The 22487-nt window shown below is 38.7% G+C and overlaps 1 protein-coding gene across 1 annotated transcript in view; it reads right to left on the bottom strand.

The window, feature by feature from the left end:
* Positions 1-22487, bottom strand: part of LOC121420292 — a 163163-nt gene that overhangs the window by 23920 nt on the left and 116756 nt on the right. Inside the window, 21 exon segments of the mRNA XM_041614868.1 lie at positions 219-333; positions 851-1066; positions 1368-1523; positions 2167-2441; positions 3148-3256; positions 6618-6725; positions 6727-7110; positions 7600-7746; positions 8200-8423; positions 8928-9145; positions 9419-9672; positions 10136-10357; positions 11128-11319; positions 14434-14609; positions 14937-15096; positions 15791-15913; positions 16331-16492; positions 17186-17317; positions 19153-19377; positions 20496-20630; positions 21163-21432. Coding sequence (XP_041470802.1) covers positions 219-333; positions 851-1066; positions 1368-1523; positions 2167-2441; positions 3148-3256; positions 6618-6725; positions 6727-7110; positions 7600-7746; positions 8200-8423; positions 8928-9145; positions 9419-9672; positions 10136-10357; positions 11128-11319; positions 14434-14609; positions 14937-15096; positions 15791-15913; positions 16331-16492; positions 17186-17317; positions 19153-19377; positions 20496-20630; positions 21163-21432 — 4003 coding nt within the window.

Below are 22487 nucleotides of genomic sequence, written 5' to 3'. Positions count from 1 at the left end.
GAGTGGCAAATTGTGGGATAATGCCTTGCCAAAGGCACTAGACCGCAGTGGGATTCGAACACACGGCCCTTTGTTTACAAGGCAAGAGTCAGAACCACTACACCACGGCTTTTTGATCTGCCCAACCTACTTGAGAAAATGTAACTCTAGGATTGACCTCTATTGTAATGCAAGAAGACTCTATAAGAAGTTGTAGAGCTACAGTACAAGGTGCTTACATGGTTGGTGTGAATGATCCAATAGGACAGTAATATCCTCCTGGACAAATAGGAGGTTCCCCTGTTACTCCTTCGCAGTAATGACCTCCTCGACATGTTACTTCTAGTGATGCTCCTATGTGGCAAACACAAAATGAAAATAGGATTCACGTTTATTTCATGTCAACTCAACAATAATATCAAAGCAAAATTTTTTTTAAAAAGTAAATTGCCCTAGAATAAATCTTTTATGTTAAGGGGAAATAACTCACAACATTGATAAATTAAATATGAAAGAAATGGTAAAAGACACTGTGCCTACAAAATGAAAATTTGAGTACTTGGCATCTTACACCTATTGAAATAGCATTCTGTCATACTAAAAGAGTATTCAAAGTTTCAAACTTGTATACAATTGATACCATTATCAAGTGTTTGTGTCCTACCATGGGACTCTTGCATAGGAATCATTCCATAATAACAGTCCCATACATACATATTCATGTTATAAGGAAAATGTATTCACTGTCCCATACATAGACATTCCTGTTTTATAGGAATCAATCATCACAGTCTCGTACATACACATTTATGTTTCAAGGAATGAGAAGTCAAATGCTCCTTATACCATACTTCCTCCACTTTAGACTCACCTTCTGGGCACTCGTACGTTGGTCGACACGGAATGCCATGGACGTTGACTGTGTCATTCGGGCAATAGTATCCTGGTGTACATAGAGGGCAGTCTTCGTTGCTGACGCGTCCCTCTGTAGTGCTCATTCGTCCTCCAGTGCAAGGCTCTGGTTCAGTCGTAGCTTCAACGCAGTAGTGACCGACGGGACACGGGTAGTATGTGTGGTTTGTCATTCCTAAATATAAAGTATCAGTCATACTCGGTTAATGGAATGATTATTTTTGGGACCCATACATAGCACAAAGGTTAGCTATTGACTTTAAAGTTGATTTTTACACTTTGATTGCACAAAATGATGTAAACAAGTGAAAAACTAATTTATTACAAGCACTGAAATTCATTGAGATCTGAAAACCTACACAAATTAACAAATTCTACACTCATATTGGGAAGAAATCTGTAAAAATTTCAAAAATTAAATGTAACACTTGCAGAAAGAGTTGTTTTCAAATGCAATTATAAGAAAGTGTTTTCACCTGTTTCATTGCAGTAGTATCCAGGATTGCAGTTGAAGCAGTCCTGCATGCTTGCAGCGCCCTCAACGTCTCGATAGTGATAGAGAGGGCAGACCATAGGAGCCACGCCTTCCAGACAGTAGTGACCCAACGGGCAGGGGTAGAGGGTCGGGTCACCTAGGAGAAAGGTCAAGATATTATTTTATTTTAGTTTATAAATTTATTAAGGTATGGAACCACAAGCTGTAAGGAAATGTTGTTAGTGTTAACAATGCACAAATGGAGGCTCTGTTACAACCAGTAATATCACAGCGTTACCTGATTCTACAACAATGCGTTCTTTACATCTTGGAACAACGTTGTACGTTACAATCCGAAAGATGTGACTGGGACTACTGCTAGCGTATCAGAGCTGTCATTACGAGCATACTCATATACATGTAGCTGATTGTAGATTTGAGCAACATACAAACAACTGGTATTCCTTTCTGAGGAACTATATTAGCACCTATCGTAATCTAGGGTAGGAACTAAATCAACACCTATGTTAATCTACGGTATATCATTTCCAACATGAGCGGGTCACAAGTAATTTGTAAAATTGCCCCCAATGCAGAACAGCTTTAATGGGAGAAATTTGCCATAAATGTTTCTAGGAATCCTTTATTTCCACCGGTTGTTTACCCTTGCAACAAATCCACAGTTTATATTGATGGTAAACCAACTGTATTCGATAAAGAAGCATTCTTTGTCTTTATCCCTTTTTCCAGCACAGCAAGAAAAGAAGAATGTTATAGTTTCTCTACGCCAATCCTCTCACCTTCCAGACAGTAGCTTCCTGGAGGACAGGGATAGCAGTCTTCCTCCACGCTGCCAAAGTACTCCGCCCTGTATGTGTAGTTCGAACAGGGGATCGCATCCGTCGTGCCCTCGGGGCAGTAGTGACTCAGGGGGCACGGACCTGCGCAGGTGGTGTTCGCCTCACACTGGGTCTTGTCCACGTCGTAGAAGGGGAAGGTTCCGTTTGGCGTGTACTCCGAGCTGGAGCTCAGGCAGAGGTAACCCTGAGAACAGTTGCCCTGGAGCTGACCTCCTCTGGAAATTGACATAAGGTCAAAGGTAAATACTCACGGTAATACATGACAACACTTCAATTTGGGACTCTGTCAGCCAAACGATCTACTCTGCTATTGATTGACAATAGGAACCAAGTGAAATACATGTACTAAGGAAAATGAAGTTTCAACGTGTTTGTTCTACAAATTGATTTCTTGCGGGTCAAATTTCACAACGGAACACTGATCCTGCCATGAGGTATGATTGCTAAACCATCATGCTTTGGTCAGAGATACAAACCTTAACTGTGAAAAACCCCATTCCTTATTTGTTTTTCATCCTACATTATTATCAGGCCGAAAATCACATTTTCGTCAAAATTTTGAAATTCATACAAAAACTCATCATTCTTACAAGTTTCAAAAATCTTAATGCTAGGGGGAAAAAATCCCATGAAGTGTCATTTTCCCTTAAAAATCTTACATATCTGTTGGTGCATTGGAATCCCAGGAAATGACAGACACATTTTTATCTTTTACAGTATATCACACTATTGTTTCTTGCTTTTATTGTTGAAGTGGGGCGGAAATGCTGTCCATCATAGCCACTAAGCTAATAATCACACATCAAAACTGCTACCAACAGAGAAGCAAAACTCAACCCGTTACCTATTCGAACCGGGTGGTCTCTATACAATAAAATCTATGGGAATAACAGAATTCAGAAGTTGATGGGTTAAACTTACCGGCAGTACTGTCCCGCGAGGCAAGGCAAGCATTCATACTCTGATTTCAAGCCGGTGTCGTTGGGATAGGTGAAGGTTCCGTCGGGACATGGGATTGGGGTCTGGGTGGCTGCAGAACAAAACACAAATATAAATTACTCACTGGAAAGAGAAGCAACACTACTATATGCTATCATCATTTATCACTATCATACATGTAGGCCTGAATTCACAAAGGTTGATTTGAATCCTTCATTTGAAGCTATGGTTTGTCCAGGTGGATGTTACATAAAGCTGTTCGTAAGTCTAGAGCAACTTTAAGAATGACTGGTGAACATTTATTCCACAGTAAATAATCCCCAATATGCAATCAATTGTGAAAATCATTCACCACAAGAAAGGATCACCAGTTGTTCTTAAAGTCACTCTTAATTACGAACAGCTTTATGAAAAGGACCACAGGTTTCATTGCATTCATTATGCTGAATATTTAGCACATACATGTAAATTGAGAACGCCTTCAATAGTTGATACATATAAACACTATTATCACAGCACACTAGGATCACATGGATGTGTTAACGCTTGTTAAAAATATTGTAAGTTTTGTAGAAGTTTAAACATTATTTTATTTGATCATCTTCAACTGATTAAAGTATTCAGGGGCCCGTTGCAGAAAGAGTTGCAATCAATCGCAACTCTAAAAATCATGCACAACTTCATTTTCAACCAATCAACAGCGTGCATTTGGGACTTGCGATTGATTTTTTGACTTGCGTTTAAACGCAACTCTTTCTGCAACAGACCCCTTTACCACTACCATGAGTGTTTTTTTTTCACTTGCACCATATATGTAATACATGTACAATTGAAAGAGTACAAATCACATGTTGTATCCACTGCTTGAGACAACGAACCACCAGCTCTCATCCAATTGCTGGACAGGCTATAAGAATCACCTTAGAAGTAGAAGCAGTCAAAGTAAGTGAAGAGAGAAAATAGTCAATCCATCCCACAAAATTATTATTCAAACAATACCTATCCAAGGGTATGAACTGAAGCAATCGCAGAGAATTAAAAGTAGAAAGGATTTGATAGTTGTTACATCAATCAAAGTATCAAGGAAAGATAAATCTGATAGCCCAGGATAGCCCAAAACATGAATGAAATAGGCAAACTGGACAATCACAAACAAGATGGATAGGACATTGGAATATTGTTAACCTGAAGAGATAGCCAAGAATGTAAAGGTAGATAGATGCAGAACACCTCATAATGCAGAACTAGATTACCATCAGTTGAAATAAGGTCTGACAGAGATAAGGTTTGGCAAAGAAGAATAAAACTTGCTGGACAACACCGTTTGGACAATCAATCCCAAATGGAAAGGAAATTCAGTTCAGGATAGCCAAGAATGTAAATGTACATACATAACACCACATATAAAATACACATCTACAAAATCATCAATCAAACTATCTGGTATGATCTCACAGAGAAGAATAAAACTGGCTGTAACTGCTTGGACAATCACCCCAAAATGGAAAGGAAATTGTATCTGTTTTACAACTGGCAGCTCAGGATAGCAAAGAATATAAAGTTAGATGCAGAACACCACACAAACAAGGCAGAAATATATAACAATTAGCTGAATTATCTAGAAAGACCTCATTGAGAAGAATACAACTGGCTCGAAACACTGCTTGGACAATCACAAACAAATATGAAAAGGAAAGTGGATCTGTGTTAAAACTAAAGATAGATGCAGAACACCACATAAACGATGCACAACTAGATCTCCTTCAACCAAAATATCTGGTAAGACAGATCTGCTTGGCTGGCAACTGCTTGGAGAATCAACACCAAAATGGAAAAGGAATTGTATTGGTTTTGCATGTACAGCCAACAGCTCAGGATTGCAAAGAATGTAAAGTTATATGCAGATTACCACATAAACATTGTACAGCTGCATGTACATATTCATCAGCCAAAATATGCAGTAAGATCTCACGGAGAAGGATAAAACTCGGTGGCAACTGCTTGCACAATCACCCCAAAATCGAATGGAAATTATATTGGTGGTGCATCTAACGGCTAGTTGAGAAAACATAGATCTACATGTAGATGCAAATCGATAACAACGCAGGTTTATATAACCATTAGCCAAAATATCTGGTTAAGATCAGAGAGAGAAGAAGGAAAATGGCTGGATGCTGCTTGGGCTATTACCAACAAAACGGCTGTAGGAATTACGAAATTCTGTAGTCAACTGGTTAAAAGTGCATATAAGTGATAGAAATGCAAGATTCATGACAAATGTTCATCCCTGCGAATCTCTCATTGCAAAAATAATAAGTTAATCAAGGGAAATTTAGGAAGATAAAGTTTCTTTGCTCTTTGTAGAAAAGTACCGCAACCTCTGACGAAAACCTAAAAGAAGAACTTTTGCATTAAAACAAACAAGTATATAGATATGGGTTGGAAGGTTACAAGAAATCAAAATTGAAGATATTGATTGTAATAAATGAAAAAAGAATGAAAGAAAAAAAATCAGTTTGAAAGATATACTTCAGATGACGATTGTCATTGCTGGAGACAAATCACTTCAAACTGGACATTACAAATGTAAGTCCCAAATATTACATTAGAAAACCATCTCCCAAAGAATAGATTGATAAAACAGGCATGAGCATCAATAAAAAATAAAGCGGGCTTATAGAAAGAAATAACCGCCTCTATATTCAGCTAAAAAAAATTCCTATACAAACCAAATCTAATTTGAAATCCTGTATGTGATGAAAGACGAACATTGATTGATCATGATCATGGTAATTACAATGCAGTCATTACTTGCATACAAAAAAGATTGGTGCTAGAATATAGCAATGTACCCTACTGGTGATAGGGACTGGCACAAAACATTGAAATCTAATGTCTGACAAATGGCTCAAAGACTGAATTCATCTTCAGACCAGAGGCATGAACAAAAATCACATATGAAAATGAAAAATGCTTACTGCAAACAGAGAAAATTGGATACTGTAATTAATGTCTCTTAAAATATTGCAGTAAAAAATCATAATAATAAATTTAAAAAAAAAAACTGCATATGGCCGTATGATGATTTACATCAATAATGGGTGAACACAAGTAATAGAACACAATACAATAAAAAACATTGATATATAACATATAAACAACGAAACACTAATCGAGATATGTTATTTATGATGGTCCGATGAATAAAAAGATTTTATCCATGATTTCATGAGTGTATCATGGAGAAGCTTTGCCTTATAGACTATGATACAGCTTAGGACATTAACTGGTTTGCAAGCTCTAATGTATTGTGGTGTATCAAAGTATACAACAGAAAATACGGAAAAAGAGAGAAAGAAAATAAAGTCACTGTTAACAAAAATATAAAAGTCATTATTCTCATTAAAAGAAAATCATAATTGAAGCTGGATATGTGCACATATGATACGTACCGGCAGGGCAGTAGTGATATGCTGGGCAAGGCTTCGGGTCTGGGAACAAAGAGCTCTGGCAGTAGTACCCAGCTTGGCAAGCGATGCAAGAATCCCTTCCCGGGTTCGGGCTGGTAATTACCAACCCCGCACGGCACTGGGGCAGGGCTACCCTCCGGACAATAGTGACCCACTGGACATATGAACTCCTGAGGGGTCGGTGCAGTGATGGTCTCGTTGGCCGGGCAGTAGAATCCGGCCGTGCATTCGCCCGTTGCATTGGTCTTGCCCGGCGTGTCGCAGAAGTAGCCTCCCGGGCAGGGGAGGCAGTCGTCGACACCCGCAGCGCCCTCTGTGTAGCGGATAGTTCCCGCTGGACACTGCTCAGGGGCTGGTGTGCCCTCGTCGCAGTAATGACCCACGGGACAGAGACCATTCTCGGAGAACTCTGCAGTAGCCGTTGGAACCTGGTCGACGGCTCCACCCTGGCAATAGTAGCCTGCTGTACATGGCCCTGATAATGCAAGAATGATAAATCAAATTATGACTATCACACAAAGCATGTCATTGCATTGCATTCATTTTCTGTTAATTGAAACCTATAAATATGACATATATTTACACTTACTAAGAACATATCAGTAAAATGACAGCGGAAACGTCCCACTCAGCTTTGATATCATACATATACATGTATCAAGGCTATATTACAGAGGGGTCCATAGTAAAGTTGATGACTATATGCGCAAGGAATATTCTTAACAGATACTGAGGCACAACAGTAATCCTGTGATCATGATTATTACTATCATTATAACAAATATCACTCTTTGTTTTGGAATCGATTGTGACAGGAAAGCAAAAATTGATAGAAATATATATCAAACTGGATTACTTTTCTCTGAACTGTTACCTCCATGTATTTCCAATTAATCCCTTTCCAAAAACACATTCCCAAACTTCCTGATCAGGTTCCCAAAATAAATAAATGCTAGAAATGTACCTGTCGGCCAGACGTTGCCGTAGCCTGCACAGTATTGGCCAGACACACAGTACGGGCATTCTTCCTCCGAAGTGATTCCTGTGATGTTATTAAATCGTCCCGGTGGGCACGGGATTGGGAGCTCCTCACCGAATACGCAGTAGTGGCCTGAAAATAAAATAGTATTAAGTAAACAATAAATGAGTAAGAGGCCTAAAAGCTCAGTCCCTAAAGCAGTGGTCTCCCGATCTGGTGGCATAGTGATTCCCACTTGGTGCACTATGTCTTGTGCCCTTTAAAGGCATTTATCCCAATAAAAAATATTATCTAAGAAGACAAGAAACTTACCTTCAATTGCAAATATATTTGGGGTCCCCAAATCTATATGTCTAGCACGGCTCTGTTCATTATATTAAGTAATCAAACATCCGAGTTGCCAAATTGCTCTAAGAACATCACTCCATTCTTACAGTGATTGCAATTTCTATACATACCCGATTTACAAGGCTCCTGGAAACAGTCATGTTCAATATCTAATCGACTAAAGTTTTAATAATAAAACACTTTTTCGTTTTTTTGCCAAAATTTACAAAACATGATGATAGTGATTAGTATACATACCTGATTTACAAGGCTCCGGCATGGTCATATTGGTGTAGAGACACATCAAGCCGTCAGGGCAAATAGTACAATTAGCCTGGCCCTCATTGGGTTGGTATGTTCCGATGGGGCAACCTAGCTCACTGGTCACACCCGATGGACAGTAATGACCAGCCGGGCAGGGGTAGCCCATGCCGCTACCGCTTGCCGGGGAGCCAGTGGTACTTCCGCCTGTACAGACATAGCTGTAAGAAAGACAAAACATGAATTGTTTTTTTATTTAACTGAAAAACATTTTGATGAATTTTAACTCTGAAATATATCACACATTCATGCAGAATTATTGCCACCAAAGAGCGGACAGCATCAGCAAAAGAAAAATTACTGATAAAGGTTTGTTTTTCACGGGCAGGTCTGAAATGCAGAAAGAGTGTCAAAACGAAAAATAAATAGAAAAAAAGTCCCATAAATCACGATAACCTAAATGCAATATTTGCACCAACTGTGGGACCTACTGTAACAAGACCAATGAACAGAAAATCCTTTACGTAAACCTTAATAAAAGCTTGATATGAAGTCCAAATAATTAAAATCTCACTCTTATCAATCAATCATCACAGTCTGGTGACTCTTTGACACTGATTACCTTTTAACGTATTATCACCTGTACGATTTCCAAGGGAAACTTTACGTCACCACTAATTGAGCCAAACGACTTCCAAAAATACCCAAACAATATCAAGTCTTACCCATCGTCACAGTCTGGTGCGTCATTGACCCTGATAAACGCTTGAAGGTTACAGTATTTTCCAGGAGGACATGGATCGCAGTCGTCTTCCTCAGTGACCCTGGTGTTGACAGAGAATGTCCCTGGAGGACAAGGCTCCGGATAGTCCGTTCCATTGGTACAGTAGTAACCCTTGGGGCAGACGTCATTGCCAGTGAAAGAACTGTTGTCAGGATCAACCTGATGGGAATTCAAAAGATGACATTTGTTTTACAAAAATGTACATACCTAAAGAACCAACTTAACCAATGAGTTCACCACTTTCAAACACAACACATCAAAATCAATGTCTTCCTTGAGACATAACTTCACACAATTTCTTGCCAAATTTTACATTAATATTGACATATTTCCCATTTATGGGCAGACCTTAACTCTCCCCAAACCATTAACAATAAGGCAAATAGCAATAGATTAAGAAATAAATAAATTAAAATCTGAATTACAACATACCATATCATCATAAGGTGTTGGGCTGAATGCTCCGCCAGTGCAATAATATCCTGCATAGCATTCCCCGGTTGGTGCCGACAACGCCGGCTCCTCGCAGTATGACCCAGCCGTGCACTGTACGCAGTCATCAAGCTCATCGTAACCATCGCTGTCTCCAAACGTACCCTCTGGGCAGGGATTAGTGGTGGATAATCCAGTGCCTGGGGGGCAGAAGTACCCCCTTGGGCAGGTCTCAGGGGTGATGACAGGACCAGCTGTCATCAAAACAAAACAAAAAAACATAAAGTTTTGGAAATGTTGAAATTTACAGAATGAGAATGGTCTACAGAATGGCGGAGAGTTTGGAGTTGCTTCCATCAAGCCTAATGATAAAAGACAATAAAATAGTTGACAGGTTAATATATTCATAGCTAGTGAATGAATTACACTTAATACATTAAACAAATGTCGCAAAAGCTAAACAAAGCTAACTTTAAATTCTGTTTCCCGACTGACCCTAGTAAATCCTGCTGACATTTACATTCACAATTAACAAAAAATAGGCTGATTGACCCTAATTTTTTCCTCTTTTATGAAAAACAATTTTGGCTTATTCTCAAGCTAGGCTTGATAGATACATATCATTAATGAGAGAAACAGAAAAACAGTGATAAGTCTGGCAATGTAGACAACAAAAAGGTAAAAAAAAATGCAAGGAACAAAGAAACATATCCTTACATTCTGTAGGGTCGCAGTAGTATCCACCAGGACACTGGTCACACGAGGGCTCCCTTGTATTGGCCTGGTAGGTTCCGTTCTCGCAGAGGATAGGGTCGTGTGATCCCCCTGGACAGTAGTGACCGGCCGGACACTCCAGACCGACGGGGTTGGAGGAGGTTTGACCACCAGGGCAGTAGTAACCGGGGTCACAGTCGGCATCGGGGAGAGCGTTGCCTTCACCTATGGCGAGGAGAGATCAAATATTAATTTTGATTATGAAAAAAAACCCATACATTACATGAAGTATCCTTTATACAGCATTACAAAGGTGGTAGGACATAACAAATTATAGGGAATTTGTTCATTCCATGAGACAGGCATGTAAGTTGTGCCCATACAGACCTTATACATGCAAACTTATGATCTCATAGTACCCTCCATTAGAGGATATAGGGCTAGGCGTAAGCTGATTTGTTAGAGATGCATCTGGTGCAGATCAACAACGCATGCAAGGCAATGGCTTCAGCTTCAATGGTAGTGCAATGACGTTAAAGAGAAATACCAGTAGTTGCAGTAAACACTGATTCATGAGAAAGTCTGTCAAACAAGGCTTAACTGTCAGTACAACATCGAGGATCGAGATCTGGTACAGTTACATAAACTGAACTTTGTGAAATCTTGAAATATATACGCTGAAAAATATTCACACTGAAGATCACCAACACAGATAAGCGCACGTGGGACAGTGTATAATAATTGCTTTGAATGTCAGGCTCAACGCTTGAACCGAATCCTGTGCTTATTTGCAGATTTCTCAGCAATTACACAATTTCTTCCAGAATTCTTTGGCACATATGTTTTATTTATACAAACAGACACTTTGGTGGTCATTTAATTGGATTCTGTACGAACTCATTTTGATATTGTTACCAAAACTAGCATTTACCTTTGAAAGCATAAGATCTATATGACTAAATCAAATCAAATTATAAAGCTCATAAAAATCATACCTTCACAATACTGTCCAGCCGTACAGTTGAGGCAGTCAGCCAGCTCCACGTTGCCTTCGGTATTACTGTACGTACCGGCCGGGCAACCGAATGGAACACCCGTCCCCACTGGGCAGTAGTAGCCCCAAGGACAGGGGTACTGGTCTGGCTCGAAGCTGGTATGGTTGCAGTAGAAACCAGCAGAACAATTACCTGTGCAAGGGATATGGAAGTTGGTTATTATCATTCATTTTGTAATATGATGACAATAACAATAAAAAAGAAATACAATTCAATACAATAAGAAATCGGTAAAAACAGAGATGCCAACCTCTTGACACAAAAAATCAGACTGAATATCCTCAAAAATCATATTTTTTAGTGAAAAATCAGATTTTCACAAAAACTCAATATGACCAGTGCAAGCCTTGAATTAAGTAGCTGCAGGCCGGGGGCAATTTAAAAAAAAAATGCCCCCGGCTCGCGAGCGTTTTACAGGAACCGGGGGGCAATTTTCTGGAACAAGGGGCAATTAAAAAAAAAAATAACTGTGAACCACCCTCCAAATTTGTTTATAGTAAGCGCAGCTCCTGCAATTTTCAATAAGTACAGAAATAGCATGCTAAGTAATAGGCTTATTCAAACAATTAAGAAATCAGATTTAAATGTTTTTGTGTGTTTTGACACCCTCACTCCACATCCCCTTTACATGGGCTTATATTTACTTTTCATCTTTAATGAACCACAAACAATGAACCCCCCCCAAAAAAATCTAAATAAATGAATAAAATAAACATATAAAAAAGAGAGAATTCAGATCAAATAATAAATTTACAAAAAAAAAATTTAAGGTTTTTTTTCATGGTTAGAATCACAGGTGTGGGTGAGTGTTTGTGTATGATTGTGACTGTGAGGTGCACTTGGATTGCATATAAATTATGTTAAAGAAATGAAGAAATTAAATCAATATCTAACTCAGTCTATTCAAATTCCAGCACATATAGCCACAGCCCACAGGCTACATGTAAATTTTTAAATGTACATGTATTGTAGGTTCATGTACCTTAAGTTTTTCACAAGTTATTTGAAAACGCAGATCTTCACAGAAAATGCCTTTCATTCTGGGAGAGTCTAAATTCTGTAACAAGTGGAATGCCTCTGGCCGTCTCACCTGCATCACGCGGTTCAATATAGCAGCAGTGCTGACTTTGAATACTACTCTAACTCGCACAAGATGTTAAGTGATACATGGTTACTCTTTTGTCCACTTTTTATGAACTAGACCAATAAACTTACAGAGATATGATGGTTATTCAACAAAAAAAACCCAAACATGGCCAAAGTTCATTGACCTTACATGACCTTTGCCCTTAATCGTGTGACCTGAAACTCGCACAGGATGTTCAGTGATACTTGATTACTCTTATGTACAAGTTTCATGAATCAGATCCATAAACTTTCAAAGTTATGATGGTAATTCAACAGATACACCCAATTCGGCCAAAGTTCATTGACCTTTGACCTTGGTCATGTGACCTGAAACGCGCACAGGATGTTCAGAGATACTTGATTACTCTAATGTCCAAGTTTAATGAACTAGACCAATAAACTTTCAAAGTTATGATGGTAATTCAACAGATACCCCTGATTCGGCCAAAGTTCATTGACCCTAAATGACCTTTGACCTTAATCATGACACCTGAAACTTGCACAAAATGTTCAGTGATGCTTGATTACTATTATGTCCAAGTTTCATGAATCAGATCCATAAACTTTCAAAGTTATGATGGGAATTCAACAGATATCCCCAATTCGGCCAAAGTTCATTGACCCTAAATGACCTTTGACCTTAATCATGACACCTGAAACTTGCACAAAATGTTCAGTGATGCTTGATTACTATTATGTCCAAGTTTCATGAATCAGATCCATAAACTTTCAAAGTTATGATGGGAATTCAACAGATATCCCCAATTCGGCCAAAGTTCATTGACCCTAAATGACCTTTGACCTTGGTCATGTGACATGAAACTCTAATAGGATGTTTAGTAATACTTGATTAACCTTATGGTCAAGTTTTATTAACTAGGTCCATATACTTTCTAAGTTATGACGTCATTTCAAAAACTTAACCTCAGGTTAAGATTTGATGTTGACGCCGCCGCCGTCGCCGTCGGAAAAGCGGCGCCTATGGTCTCACTCTGCTTCGCAGGTGAGACAAAATGTATTCATTAATAACTTAAATATTCATCACAATGAAAAAATCATGAAGTTTTTTTTACAGTTTTCAAAAATTAACATGAAATCTAAACTCAATCTGAAACAGAAAATCGCCATCACTTAGGCCATTACTGATAGAATTCTCACCCAGAGCTCTGGCAGAGAATATGAGCTCAAACTGGCTAGCTAACAGCATCCAAGTACCACACTCGCGTGCACGGCGTCCTCCTATTTTTTTTTTTAGATGGAGCCTTTTTTGATGATTTATTGTCTGATATTTACCCCTCACCAAGAAAGAAATTAAAAAGCTATAATTCACAACTATTGACTTTGGATTAATAAGGCTCCGATTTGACAAGCAAAGTCGGCGACTGTGAGGATACAAGACTCGCATATCCTGTGTTGTGAACGGGGATTTATCTCCTGTGCAATTCGAATTACTATATCACAGAATTGTGATATCCTGACTGGAAATGTGTGCATTAGAAATTGCACATGGTGAAGTTGGGAAAAACTGTTACCGCTATTGGAAGCACGCGCGTACATGTATTACAGGAAAAAAAAGACGGACGTAGCTCACTTTTTATGGTACTGAAAAAAACACGCACTTGGCAATTTGAAACTGTGCTTATCGTAAATTGAAAGTTACTTGATTTTGGCTTTTCAGATATTTAAATTACATGTATGATATGGCTTCACTGCTCACTCACGGGCGGGCGCATACATACACAACACATGGGACAAAAACAGGACTATGACAGAAAGTCGGGAAATCGTATTTTTGATGGCCAAAATCGTACTGTCGTATTTTACTTGTTTTATCGTACTAAATACGATAAAATCGTACTGGTTGGCATCTCTGTAAAAATAATTTGGAAACAAATTTCTCGAGAGCTTAGTCGGTAAAACAGTGGTTTCGGGATCTAATAGTGCAGTATTTATTATCATCACAATTGGCCTTATTTTTTGAGACTACGCTGCACAGAATGTTGCATTATGGGTGGCGAACCTGGCCAGATTTGAGAAGTTGAGAACTTGAAGCTCAGTCTCCACCGGGTTAATGCTGATTGCCTGTATCTGCTTCAAAGCAGGTGATTAAATACTCACCAGTCGGCTCAGCCAGCCCTGGAGTCTCGCAGTACATCCCGGCGGGACAGTTGAGAGGTCTCGGTGACCCGCGAGGACAGTAGTACCCCGGCCCACATAGCCCTCCTGTGCTATTGATGTAATCTGGACACACACAGTCGAACTGCGGGTGGCAGGTGTCGTCTGGATACTGGTAGCTACAAAGGACAAAAGAAAAAAGAAAAGGACTCAGCTATGAGCAGTAAACTTTCAGGGCTTAAGAATTCATAGGGAAATGGTCATATTTTGATAGAGAACTTAAAGGAAAGGGAAGGCAGTACTTACTTAGGGGGCAGCCAAGGTCATTGAAAAGGGCATCAATAGTAAAATGCACTTTTCCAATGGGACACATGCAGTGGATTCCCATAGAGCACCAAGTCCTTAGGCAAAAGGGAAATATTTGGGGCCTTATGATTATATAACAGGACTTAGGACCTACTAAAAGGAAAAAAAATAATTGGATCACTCATCACCAATACACTCACCTACTGTTAACCAGAACACCAACATCGAATGGCCTCTTGGCGTAGGAGCCTCCGGTGCAATAGAACCCTTCGTCGCACCATCCGCTGGGGTAGTCCAAACCGGTCCCCTCGCAGTACATGCCCGGTGGGCAGTACATGCAGTCCGTCAAGTTCATTTGACCTGTGGGTTAAGGATACCAAAGTAAATGAGTGATTTTTCCATATTTCGAGAAAATAGCCAAAGGCCCATACTCTGAATTCCAGGTGGGTGTTTCATAAAGATGTTTGTAAAATGCAAATGACCTTACGCACAACTTGTGAAAAACTTTATGAAACACCAACCATTTTAGCTTAGGCCATGGTCGAAATCTATGCTCAATTTATGAGAAGCCAAATGTTTCAAATTGCATTTACATTATATGTTTCTTATCCCTACTTAGCTCTTTCCTCATGTTTTAATGATGAAAGAGACTACTTCAGTAATCATTCCAAGTCACTTGTGAATGACTTGAGTGTCAATTTGAGCTGACAAACTGAGCTTGTCCTGCAAGCAATACCTGTCACAACTGGCTATCCATACTTAGACCACAACTTTAGACAAGAGTTTGAATTTAACCAGAGTTCAGAATGTGGGCCGAAGTCTTAAAAAGGGTACAGGCTTAATATGATAGTATATATATATATATACAAATTTGGCAATGATGAAAGTAACTTCTTATCTACAATGGCAATAGAGTCCGGCACTCCCAAACAATTTAGAAAAAAAATTGAGGTTTGTAGAAACTTGAAATATTCTATTAGGTTCATCTTACAACTGATCACCACTCATTGGAAACATGGGATAGGAAAAAGATCTACATGCAATATCACAGTACCTGTCACGTTGTTGTAGCGTCCGGTGGGGCAGGGGTATTGGTCACTGTATTCAGTTCCATCTGGACAGTAGTGACCGACTGGACATTCCTGAGGTACAACAGTGGCATTCTCACAGTAATAACCTGATGAAGAAAAAAAGAAATGATAAATAAAAAAATATTGAACTTGAGCAACTTTACATGTCATTACTTATAAGCAAGAAGAAGCATATACAATATGTGCACCTAAGTTACTTGCAAAACATCATCATAAATATCACTATCATAAGAGTTGTCATTATCCTCATCATCACCATCATCACCACCACCACCGCCACCGCCGTCATCACCATCATTACAATCATAATCATCATCATCATCTTCATCACCATCATCATCACCATCATCATCATCATCAACATTATAACCATCGTCAATATCATCATCACCTTCATCATCACTATCATCACCATCGTCACCACCACATCATCACCTTCATCATCCTCATCACCATCGTCACCACCACAATCACAGCCGCCATCATCATCATCATTCTATTACCTGCTGGGCAAACATCACAGCTAGCTCTCTGGGTATAGCCACTGTAGAACCCAGCCAAACATGGAATGGGTGTAGCCGTTCCCATTGGGCATTCGTGACCTGCGTAGCAACGTCCTCCGAACCCTGTATTGTTATTTCCGTTAGGAGCTCTCACGTTCACACCTACAACACAAGAAAGTAATTTTTTTAGTTTGAATGAATCTATTGACTTTATTTACTACCTAGACATATATGATAAATACCTGAAAAACTGAAACACATACATAATTGTATTATAGCTTTGAACTGTATAGATGAATTCTGGCTCACATTTATCAGTACAAGAATTTTTCCTTAGTTTCAATGATTTCATGATTGCATATGACCTTTGAACTTTTTGAAAGTGAACCTTTGACCTTACTACTCTACAGAAGAATCAGGGGCCACATTTATCAGTAAGTATTATTTCAAAACAAGAATTTATTTTTGTTTGGTTGCCCTGACGCTCGATACTCTACAGTAAACCGTTATTCTTTACGCTAAATATTTTATTTTTTCGACACGTTGTAAGGGTGATCAGTTGTGTTTTAGCTCTTTTAAGAATGTATTGAAATGCTATTGTGAAATTAAAAAGGTTCTCAGTCAAAAACATAATTTTTTTTTATCATTAGATAATAGTACGCATGTACAGTTGTTGTAAACATATTCGCTTCATGATTTTTCTGTAAATTGGATTGCTTTCGTGTTTGATTTTGAATAAAATCTTTCTATGAAATGAAAAAAAAGGATTATTTCAAAACACATGCATTCAAAATGACTATACAGGGAAAAACTGGAATACAGGAATGACTGTGTTATTATGACTTTTGACCTTACCTATAGTGCAGAAGAATCCTGGGTCACATTCGTCTGCCGGTGAGTCTTGGCCTGGGCTCTCACAGAAGTATCCCCCTGGACAATCAGTACACTCGTTCTCAGCAGCCAATCCAGGCCCATCTCCAAAGGTTCCTAAACATGGCAAAATCATAACATGGGCAATGTTATATTTTGGGTGAATAAAAGCAGAGCTAGAGGTAAAAAAATGGTTCAATAAGGTTGTTCATGTTTAGATTAAGGGATAAAACTGTTCATATGCAAATTACTAACTTACATAACAACAAAGTATTGGAAAGATGTATCCTTACTTTTATATTCTCTTAGCCATTCACGAATGCTTGAGCAATTAGGCAGCCCAGCTAAAGGCGGGGTAATAATAATAGCAGGGCCCACTGGGAGAACAGTTTTCAGGACTGAAGTGGCTCCCCTGGGTAAATATACCTGTATCATTATTATTATTATAAAGTGCCTCAACTACTTTTTTATTTTCCTCATAACCTGACTAGTATACTCCACTGAAAATGTAACAAAGTACAGAAACAGCCCTACTAAAAGTCAAGAATGATTTACTAATGGCTATGAACCAACAGAAAGCTACCTTTTTAGTACTATTAGACCTTAGTGCTGCGTTCGACACTATTGACCATAGTATACTTGCTGAAATATTGGAAACTGATTTTGGGATAACAGACTCTGCTTTGTCTTGGTTGCAGTCTTACCTTTCCGATAGGCAGCAACAAATATCAATTGGTGACATTACCTCAAAGAAATTTGATGTTAGATGGGGCATTCCCCAAGGGTCCAGGCTCGGACCTCTCCTTTTTTCCCTTTATTCTAGTAGGCTTTTTTCGGTTATCAAAGCATACTCTGAAAAAATATCTTGTCACTGTTATGCAGATGACACTCAATTATACATTTCCTTCAGCCCAGTCAGGGAACAAGAACAGTCCTGTGTTTTGTCTCTTGAACACTGTCTACAGGAACTTCGTAGATGGATGTTGAGCAGTAAGTTGAAACTCAATGATAGCAAAACTGAGTTTCTTATTATTGGAACACCTAGACAAGTGTCTAAACTAAATATAGATTGCATAACAGTTGGAAATACTGTAGTAAAGCAGACCATGGTTGCAAAAAACCTTGGTGTCTGGTTTGACTCGCAGCTAAACATGGAAACCCACATATCCAAAACATGCAAAACTGCCTTTTATCATCTCTACAACTTACGTCATATCCGAAAATATTTAAGCAGCACATGTATTGATACACTGGTCCATGCATTTGTAACAAGCAAGTTGGATTATTGTAATGGACTACTTTTTGGCTTACCAGATTCTCAGATAAACAAATTACAGCGTGTTCAAAATGCATGTGCCAGACTCATTTGTAATTCGCCCAAATTTTCCCATGTAAGGCCCCTACTCATCCATCTACATTGGCTTCCAGTACGTCAGCGAATCAAATTCAAAATAATGCTCCTAACATATAAGATACTACATGACATGGCCCCCACCTATCTCAGTGAACTCCTTAAATTAAAATCACCCACCCAGTCTTACAGGCTTCGTAGTTCCCATGACACAATGCTCCTCAGTCTCCCAACATGTAAAACAAAGATCACACTAGGTGACCGTGCCTTTATCAGTGCTGCACCCAAACTCTGGAATAGTCTCCCTTCCTCAATAAGAAATGCATCCTCTGTCAACTTATTTAAAACCAAACTGAAATCCCACCTCTTTCAAGATAGTTTTTAATAAGAAGTCATCATCTCATGTTTTTGATTTTGTATTTTGTAGAAATAATTAATCTTTACTTATTTTTCTTCGATTAATTTAGTGAACTAAATTTTTGCGTATCCTGTTAATAATTGTTTTTCTGCTTATCTGTTATGTATTGTAATGCGCAGTTGAGTATATCCAAATAGAAATTGCGCAATATAAATTTACAATTATTATTATTATTATTATTACCTTGTGGGCAGGGCTGTACATCATATCCAGTACCAGTTGGGCAGAAGAAGCCGGCTGGGCAGGGGTCAGGCTCAGTTCCTCGAACACACATGTAGCCCTCGGGACAGATCAAGCACTCGGACGCTCCGGTGTCGTTCATGTAGGTCGCATTGTTACATGGTAGGGGATAGCCAGTGCCTTCTGGACAGTAGTGACCGATTGGACAGATGTCACCGGTCACTCCATCTGTGAATTAAGGAGCAATGGTGGTCAGATTACTGATGGTCATTATCACGGTCATCATCATGATCAACATTATAGAAATGTCCACTGTTATCTCACATCCTCACCCCCTCCATATTCCGATACCACCAGAGAGAACATAAAGACTTTCTCCACAATTATAGAAACCACAAATGTCAGTATTGCAATCACTACCATGACCTTCATTCAAATGGTTGTCATTGTTAAGATCATCATTACGATCCACTAAGCACTACCAAAATCACCACAACTATAACATGATCATTACTATCAAAATTGTTTTGATTCAATGTCGTCTACACCACCACAACCATGACCATCATCATCATCAACATGGGCACTATCACCATCATCCTAATCATCTTTTTTTATCATCATCACCAACATCATCATTATCAACTTAATCATCATCTTAATCAACACTATCATCACCACCATCATCATTATCTTCATCATCCACATCATCATCATCATCTCCATCACCATCACCATCACCACCACCACCACCATCACCATCATTATCATCATGATCACCATCATGATTACCATCATCATCATCATCACCATCACCATCATTGTCATCATCATCATCATCATCTCCATCACCATCACCACCACCACCACCATCACTATCATCATCACCATCATCATCATCATCATCATCATCACCATCATCACCATCATCACCATCACCATCATTGTCATCATCATCATCATCATTATCATCATCACCATCACCATCATCATCATCATCACCATCACCATCATCATCATCATCATCATCATCATCATCATCATCACCATCATCATCATCATCATCATCATCATCATCATCACCATCATCATCATCACCATCATCATCACCATCATCATCATCATCATCATCACCATCACCATTATTGTCATCATCATCATCATCATTATCTCCATCACCATCACCACCACCACCACCATCACTATCATCATCACCATCATCATCAGTATCATTATCATCATCATCACCATAACCATCATCATCCAACATCATGAGCATTCTAGTCCTTCTTCATCAGTAATTTAAGATGACACGTCACCACCCTTCTACCACATAGACTGCTTACCTTGTGGGTTAGGAATGGAGGCATTTCCTGTGCAGTAGAACCCTTCTATACAGGTGCCTGTGATGTTAGACTGCCCTTCATACTGGCAATAGTAGCCGGGATCGCATCCCACACAATCTTCTATGGTATCTTTGCCTGTGCAAAAACAAAAGTTATGCAGACCCATAATTAAGTAATACTAGATGTCTCAAATAAAGAAATATAAACTAGATTGGGTAATTGTGCAACATAATAAAGGAATTTCCATGGGTATTTTTTTTTTAATATTGATTCAATTCATTTGTCTGAAAAAGTAGTAGCTGTTATGAAGTTCATTCTAAATTCCATTAATATAAAGTGTTAATCATTGTAGTTACACTCATTATGTTATACTATTACAAACAACATAAACAACAACTATCATGTAACATCTCTTAAATTGTACAGATGAAATCAATTTTCAGGTACCGGTATATTCAAGAAACCTTAGATCTTCAAAATAAAATTAAATAATACAAAAATCATCATAATACATTGGACATTCACCCATTCATGAATAATGCAGATAAGTTTTGTTATTAGAAAGAGAAAGGAAACAATTTTTAGGACTTCCTTACCCTTCATTCACAATCACAACTATCTCAACCCCTGCAAAAAAAAAAACATGTAGGAGGAGTTTTATACAGACCTTCCTCAGGATTGTAAGTTCCCACTGGACATTGGATGGGTACAGGCGTGCCTGCGGGACAATAGCGGCCCATTGGGCATAAGTACCCTGTACCGTTGGTCGGATTAGATCGGTCCGAGCCCAGCTCACAGTAGAACCCAGCTTGGCAATCCGCGTAGGGCTCGGACTGGCCAACGATGGGACAGTAGGAGCCAGGATCGCAGAGAGGACATTCTTGGGCTGTCCGTAAACCGGTCTGGTTGCCATAGCGACCCTTCGGACAGTTCTCACCTGTTTTCAAACAATTGCGGTTAATGTCTTTAATTCTAGATGGAGAATCATGGTTTATAAAGATATAGAGATTATTGAAATATTAATTTTTATTCTATAAGTAGTGGTCTCTCTGAAAAAACGTAGTATATTTTTGTAAGCGATCGATAACGAGAAGGGAAAATATTACAGAATAAAGTTATTTATTAAAATACAGATCAGTGTCAACATCTAAAATGCATGTTTATTCAAAATGTTTTTGAGATACGATGTAAATTAATAAATTCATCATTTCCTTGATAATTCAGTGTGCTCCACTTTATTCATAAAACAACATTGTGCAAATTTCCTGTAGAAAGAATTATGACATTGATGGATTTCCATACAGTCACGGTCGATCAAATCAATCATAACTCTTTGTACAACAGGACCATGGGCCCCGTCTTACAAAGAGTTGTGATTGATTTGATCAACCACAACTATGGATGGCCAGCAACGTCAACATCTAAAATGCAAATTTGTTCAAAATATTTTCTACATATAATGTATATTTATACATTCATCATTCTCTTGATGATTCAGTGTTATTGTCTTTGTTTACTAGGGAGATTGTGCAAATTTCCTACAGGAAAATATTATGGTGTGCATGGATTTCCATAGTTGAGATTGATCGAATCAAACATAGCTCTTTGTAAAACAGGACCCTGGTATAACTTCAGTCACTTTTAGGAAAAAGGTGAACTGCCAATCCCTCTACTGTCAACTCGTCCACTCATCGCCTATTCTGTTTCTGTTTGCGGTAACTCCCGTAGGAACTCGGCAGGACAGCATTTTTTTGCTGGTAAACGCCAAGCTGGTATATAACCAATTACCTTGGAAACATTTTACATCTAGTTTAATCAGTCATAGTGGGTGACGTTATAGACGACAGATATCACTCTTGGGCCTTTTATCAAAGTGGAGACAATGGCAGAGTTGGGATTCGAACTCTACTTTCATTTAGTCTAATGCCATTCCGTCCATCAACATTTTGTTTAATAAACCAATTGGTCCAATTACCACTAGGTCCAATAATC

The sequence above is a fragment of the Lytechinus variegatus genome, chromosome 8 (genome assembly GCF_018143015.1).
Source record: "Lytechinus variegatus isolate NC3 chromosome 8, Lvar_3.0, whole genome shotgun sequence".
Classification (NCBI taxonomy): domain Eukaryota; kingdom Metazoa; phylum Echinodermata; class Echinoidea; order Temnopleuroida; family Toxopneustidae; genus Lytechinus; species Lytechinus variegatus.
Note: the sequence above shows the minus strand (reverse complement) of the source record. Positions and strands in the feature narration are given on the sequence as shown.